Genomic DNA, 7345 nt, shown 5'->3' with positions numbered 1-7345 from the left:
GTTCAGACAGAAGTAGTACAAAATCTATTTGAATTTCTTCTTTTGTTGTATTTGGTACATCAAATTCTAGATTGTGTCTAGCTAGAGAAGATACAAGTTTATCTCGTACGGCGGAGAAAAATTGGTAAGCTTCTCTTTGATGTTCTTCGGTGAGTATGTTATTTACGGATTCGATCACCTGCCTTATGCCATTTAGAGCTTCTAAAATTATATTCAGATGCTTTGTTATGGTTTCTGGTGATATTGGAGCACTTTTGTTTATGCACTTATACGATTTATTAGCTTTAATTTTTTCTTCCAATAATGTGTCATGGATGTCTTTCCACTGATTCATTTCTATTGGGAAAGTTACACGCGTTGTTGCACATTGTTTAATTGTCTCAATTTATTTTTAATATAATTTTTTATCAACTAATATAAAGGGCGATGTGCTTATGCTACACGCGGGAAAAGCCGCAACTTTTTTGGTGAGGCACCCCAATGCACACATATAATTTTTTTGTTTTTTTACTCACCGTTTCACTTCATCAGCGCTTTGAGCTATAAAGAAGCCTTGCGTGTTCGCTTGTATTTTAGCATTGCGCGGATTGATGGAAATCTTGCTATCCGCACCCTCTTCGGCACCTTTGATTTCGATAGCTACCAGCAATAGTTTCAGTTTCGAAAAGCACAGTCTGTAGGCACAATATTGAAAATTATCACAATATAGAAAGTCAAATATATAAAATACTTTAGTATATAGTACAAAATAGTATAACTCTATATTATTAAATAAGTAAATATTTTGTTTGAGAAAAGTTTAAATGAAAAGTAATAAATATTTTTTAATTACAAAAATGTTGAGTATTATCCAGTATTTACAGAGAGTGCTACAATAAGCGGTACGCACAAAAAGTACAAAAAATCCATGCGCCAAGTGAGTATAAATAAATAATAGTGCAAGATTTGGTTCATAATTTTTTTTTTTTTTGAAATGTGCCAAAAGTATTAAAAACTATGTACATATGTGTAAATATCATTTATGCAAATAAGCAAATTAGTGATTTTAAACAAAATTTTATCGGCTTTAAAAATTAACTTAAATAAATTCGTTTAGTAGATACAAAATTATTCACTGCCAACTAAGCAAAAACAACTTCTGACTACTAAAGAAAGCTCTGTGTGATACATTCACAAAGACAAAACACATTCACATTTCACGAGCGACGGAAGGGAAACGGTGTAGGTGATAGCAAAACGAGGAAAGGATGCATGCCAACAATCTATGTACATATATTAGTTTACCTGCGTGCATAGAATGCTTTGCGCTTGTTGTTGTTGTTGTTGTAATTTAACTACATGTAAGGTTACTTCAAAAAGGCTTGGAAGGGTTTCTATGTTTTCTGTTTGCTTTTAAATGGGCGATAATAATTGCATACATATATACAAAATGATTTGGAAAATCATTTGTAATTAGGGAGATGTAGGCTGCGTGTGAAAAATGCTGCTCACTCGGGGGGGATATTTAAAAAAGATGTGTCGAAAACATGCAGCAAATGGTGAAAGCTAGAACGTGCGATTCATGAGACAACAGCCATGTACCTACATATGTACATATGTATGTATGCATGTATAACTACTTAGGACATTAGGGCGATTGCTCAAGTCACTAAACGGGTAGGTGTACGGCCAAAGAAATGTTGTAAGTAAATGTAGCGGGATTTAACAGTATAGGTTTTGCTGTGCTCAAGAAAGTGGCCAATAAGCAAGTAATGTGCTTGTTTTTAGACTCATTTACTCATTTACTACAAAACTGTTTGGGCAAATATTTGGAGTCTGCGATTTTACAGCGCTAGTAATTGTTAGGTACATTTAGGGGTTCAATTGGCTTGGAATGGGGTTAGCACAGCACTAAAAAAAAAAATAAAACATTGTGTATTGTGATTTGTTGAGTTATGGTTTTTTTATACAGTATTTTTTTTTTATTAAAAAGCACTTTTTTAAATTACAAATGAGTAATGAGTGAGTGAGTTCCCAGAAAATTTTCGAGATTTAGATCATTAGCCTGAGTAAAAAAAAATCAATAAATTGCATTACTCCAGTCAAGAAAATATATTCTTGATATATCGCTACATATACCTTAATTATACCGACATCAAAAATAATATTAAGTTTAAACAGAAATTTAATTGAGTAAATTAAGTTTTGAATAAAGCTAACGCTTTTTAGTGTTCAGACTCAGTCAGCTGTTCGATTAGCAATGTGCCAGAGCGATGGAAAGGTTGGAACAATCGTACCTTTATTTAATTTGAACGTACGTCATTTCGACGTATTTTATTGTGTGGATAACTTGTCCAATAACCTCTCTCCTTTTTTTTTTGAGGGGCATAGAATGACACAAATAACGTAACTGCAGTTGATTGCGCCAGATAGACAGAACATATTTATATTTAAAATGTTAGATCGAAGATTTCGGAGGAAATTAAAAAAAAATTTTCTTAATTTTTTCAACTTTGACCGACGCTAATTAATTTTTTTTTTTTTTTATAAAAGTTGTTAAATATTTACCTAAAAATTAATTTGTTTTTGTGCAAATTTTTCGTCTCATGAAATCGGATACAAATTTTGGATGTTAAGCAATTTAAATAGAAATACGACCTTGAATTTGTGTGTGTATGTATGGAATTTATCAATATTTAATTAAAATGTGCTGATGTGTAATTAGCTTCGCCTACTTTTATCAAAAAAAAAATTACTTCGCCGATCTGTACCAAAATTGGTATAAACATTGTTCTAGAAAATTTTTGCAATAACTTTGAGTTTTTTGAAATGACCATTACGGGGAGAAGCGCGTGTTTTTTTTCGATTTAAAACATTTCAAAATGGTTCAGATCGGTATATCATAAATTTATAAAATATCTATTTGTATTAACATTTTGTTTTTAAACAGAGCTAATACGTTGTCTTATAAATGCTAAAATTGTATATTAAATTCGATAATCCTTTCACGAAAATTGAATTTTTTGATCAACAAAATTTTAATGCACATAGTATTTTAAAAGTCTTTAAATTATAATTCTTTCTGAGAACATGTATGCAACAAATTTTAGGCACGCTGTCAAACTCACCGTTTGAGGGTAAAATGTGGTGATCGACTATTTGGTTATATCTTATATGAAGAAAATTGCACATATGCCGGTTGAGAATTGCACGCAGTTACTTACATACATATGTGGGAAATAATGACCAAAGTTGCTTAAGGATCAAATGCAGCAAACATTCAAATGCATTTTTTTTTTATTTGTTAAATATCTTTCTGTAGATACAGCTAATTAAATATATACATATGTATATGTAAGGCGTATCTAAATCTCAAAATTTCGGAACATTTTATTTCGAATAAATACAAAATGTTTTTTTCGGTTGTTTGTATGTACTTATTAGCTTTGTTTATGCATAGAACAGTCAGGTTGGCGAGCAGACAATTACGTGGTTAGTTTTGTGTGCGATTAGGTTTTTGGTTGGGAATCTAGAGTTGTTTAACAAAAAAACCTTTGTTGAGGATGTATGCATTGCATTAGAGGAGAAACGTATGCAAGACCGTAAACATTCCAAATAAGATAAACAAATGTGAAATTTATATTGAGACGCATCAGCTAAAAAAAGTTAAAAAAATTCAATATATTGAAATTAAAAGAAGTTAAACAAATATAATATATTATACATATTTTTACACTGGCAGTCAAAACTGGATTAATGGCTTTTTTGTTTTAATATTTACGTAAATGTTTTTCAAGCAAACATTGTTTTGTTAATTTTTATAAAAAACTGGTTTATGCTTTAGCCTAAACCATATAAATTAAACTTTCAAACTTTATACACAATTTATAAAAAATCCAATTTTTTTTTTGTGTAATTTTGAGCTTTTCAATTACAATTTTTATAAAAATTGTAGCTATGCAGTTACAAGGCTTATGGCAATTTTAGTTAAATAAGTGCAGCTTTAAAGCGGATAAAAATTGCGTAGAATTTTAATATTGTATAAAAAAAACTGTTAATTTTTTTTCGACAACGGTATTGCGGTATTTCTTTCATAAAAATTTCATGTTTATATGAAAAAAATACCAAATTTCATCAACAAAAAAAAATGTAAAAAATTAATGTGATTTTTTAGTTCAAACCTTGCACGTGTTTATGAATTTATTTATGTCATAAATATTCTTATTAAAAGTTGAAAACTTTAATGGAAACTTGTTGAATTTTTCTAGATTCTTTATAAAGTTCGAAAGTTTGATTCATATGGTTTTGGTTAACGCATGAACCTTATTTGTATAAAAAATAAATAAAAAACCTAAACTTAAAAAACATTCATTTTTTACCGCCAGTCTATGGAATTTTGGCTGCTAAAATATTTCATTGCAATATCTATCTTTCATAACTAAGTTTTGGTTGAAATCGTTTAATTTTTAATAAATTTTGTTTGCATACCTTTTTTAATCAAAACAATTTTAAAATTGTTTGTAGCTTGAATATTTTTATAATTTTTTTTCTTCCAAAAATTTAGTATTTGAAGCACGAATGACTTCAAATATTAAATTTTTAGAAGACAATTTATGTTTCAAATTAAAAATTTTTCTAAATACATACATACATAAATATTTATCAGGAAGTCGGTTTCACATCTTATAAATTTAACTACCGAAATTTTCTACGCGTGACTTTTTTGTAGATGAACCGGTTATTATTAATTTTGTTTCATTTAATTTTAAAAATTTCTTAGAAAAATTAGATGTTTATAGAAAAATATTTTCACTCTCTTTCAGCTGATGCATTTCACTTGTGGTTTTAGTATTTATTATTTTTTTTTTTATATTTAAATTATATGTTTATATCGTCTCTAGTTAATTCTAAGCAAAAAGCAGTTACTTTTTATATATTTTTTTTTTTGTAGTAAAAAGGTGTAATTATTCTAAAGTAAGTAGTTAAAAAACCAAACTAAAAACGCAAAGTAGATAATTCGCTTGCTTCGGGTCTTACTCGCTGGCTTGTGGGAATGTCATGCCGGTAAATGAAGGTGAGAGGGTTTCGGTGTACATCTCACACCCGGTACCTTGGAGATAATCGTTTTGCCAGGCCTGCGTATCTGGTGACTGAAAGTTAAAAATGATTCGATTGCGGTACGGATTTAGTAACCAAAATTAAAGTAGAAGTTTTATAGCAAATTCTTATATATTTACATACATTCGGCACTACTGAGTACAGTCTAAGGAAACTACATAAATGCGAATTGCTGCAGCGCATAATCCAGGGATGTGACGCATCGGGCGCTATTAGGCGAGCAATTAACATTGGCCTTGTAGTTGCTTACAGAATGTGCATTTATTTGCATGGGCGTGGCAGTTCTGTATGATAGCACGCTTGAACTTCAGAGGATAGTTTTCTTGAGCGAACTTTTCAATATCAAAGGGGTATGCAAAGCTAGACTCTTCGATGACTGTGGCAGGCAATTATAGGTTTTTTTTTTTTTTTTATTACAAGGTTGTACAACAGAAGAATGCAAGGCTGGTAACATGGATCTTACTGGACCATGCTTCTTACATATTTGTTGCAAACGCTAAATAAGCGAATCATTGGTGGCGGAGTAGGAAATTTTGCACTCTCATTCATACAATTACTTTTACTTAAAACAAAAAAAAATAGCTTTGTACTATATAAGTATGTAGTGTATTATGTATAAGTATGTAGATCAAACTTACAATTAAAAGATCTTTAGCACGCGAGCAGGCTATCGTTTGTAAAAGTAAGCATTAGGCCGGGTCGGTTGCCGTACGGAAGAATAAAGTTTACTTAACGAAAATTTGGGCGTCATAAAAATGTCCGCACCAGTCACGCACTTAAAACATACAAAACAGTGTCTCATCATAACTCTAATGTCAATATTAAATTGATATCCGAAAACGAATTTTCGTCAATCCTTTGTCAAACTAGTTTTGAGGTCTGTTTTAGTGCAGGTCTAGGGCGAATATTGTTGAGTTGCCAAAAGGCACTTGAAATAAGCTTTTATTTCGCGACCCAGCCTAGTAAGCATACCTTTGCTCTGATTATGTACAAATTAAAAAATGTATTTGAGTGAGAATATAAATAATAAAAACTAACTAAAAGTGATGTCATATGTATGATATAAAATCATCACAAAATATCAATGAAAGAGAATCGAACTTTATGTGCTCGATATGGTATTTATGCGGGAAAGGCAGCAACAACACTGGCCCATATTTTTAATTTTGATTTTTCAATTTTCTAAATGGAGAAGAGGATGGGAAAGGGTCAAAAGAGGCCTCTTAAAGGCGATCGTTTATTGGCAGAAGTAAAGAATATCAAATATGTACATATGCACAAGTTAGAACATAGTGCTGTTGCTGCTTACAAGATTTTGATGTCTCATGTAAATATGTATGAAAATGTAAAACATTTGTGTACTTAGGCCTCAACATTTTTTGTGTGAAAAATTTACGTGTTCGTTAAGTACTTCAAAAGAAAAAAGCCCAACCCATTTACATTAATTTATTTTTAGAAATTATCATTTAGATACATACAATTGTAAAAATATTAGAATTGTTGTTCTTTCATGAAAAGTTATATGTCAATTTTTTTTTTGGAACCTCGTGCATTATAGTTTTAATAGTAATCCTTTTAGTCGTGAAGGATTTTAGTCACTTTCTTGCCATCTTCACTATACAGTTTCTTAGACTGGCTTTTGTTGGCGCCAAAAATAAGTCTAACCTTTGAAATCGCTCCCAAGGTGTGGAACCGATTTTTATGCAGTTCAGAGTATAAGAACGTCAAAATCGATTTAAATTATCGCCCACTATTTCTAGAAAAATAGGCACCAATTTAGAAAAAAATATTTTTCGATTCGGTGTACCCTGCTCGTTGATGCCAAAAATGTCGAATTGGGAAGATAATAAAGAGTTTCTTGTGCCCACATCCTACACAATTTTTTAGGCTCCACATACTAAATTTTATTAATTTTGGAAAAAAGAAAGATACATATTTATTTTATTTTTAATGAAATTCCTATTTCTTGCTTTTAAAAATGACAAATCGAGAAAACATTTACAATACCTGTATACTGTATTAGGTGCATGCCATGTATTTGCATTGAAACCCTTACTTTTACCTACATAAAAGCTGAGCTGAGACAAACAGGACTTTTGCTATCGAAACCAAATCTTGTCCAGAAAAGCGTCAACTTTTGGCGGAATGCTGAATCCTTCTTCAATTTCCATTTTATATTGCATATTATTTATTTTATGTGCATACATATACATGGGCATTTCCAGCGGAAAGTCTACCGTAAAAAAAA

The 7345-nt window shown here is 30.6% G+C and overlaps 1 protein-coding gene across 1 annotated transcript in view; it reads right to left on the bottom strand.

Moving 5' to 3' along the window:
• The window catches only part of slo (calcium-activated potassium channel slo), a 179927-nt gene that overhangs the window by 32982 nt on the left and 139600 nt on the right, over positions 1-7345 (bottom strand). Inside the window, exons 13-14 of the mRNA XM_017611489.1 lie at positions 5017-5129; positions 516-674 (exon numbers count right to left, since the gene is read on the bottom strand). Of these exons, the coding sequence (XP_017466978.1) occupies positions 516-674; positions 5017-5129 (272 nt within the window). The remainder of the gene's footprint in view (positions 1-515; positions 675-5016; positions 5130-7345) is intronic.

The sequence above is a fragment of the Rhagoletis zephyria genome, unplaced genomic scaffold (assembly GCF_001687245.7).
Source record: "Rhagoletis zephyria isolate East Lansing unplaced genomic scaffold, Rhagoletis_zephyria_1.1 Rzeph_scaffold_00411, whole genome shotgun sequence".
In the NCBI taxonomy this organism is placed as follows: domain Eukaryota; kingdom Metazoa; phylum Arthropoda; class Insecta; order Diptera; family Tephritidae; genus Rhagoletis; species Rhagoletis zephyria.
This window is presented reverse-complemented; position numbering and strand designations above follow the sequence as displayed.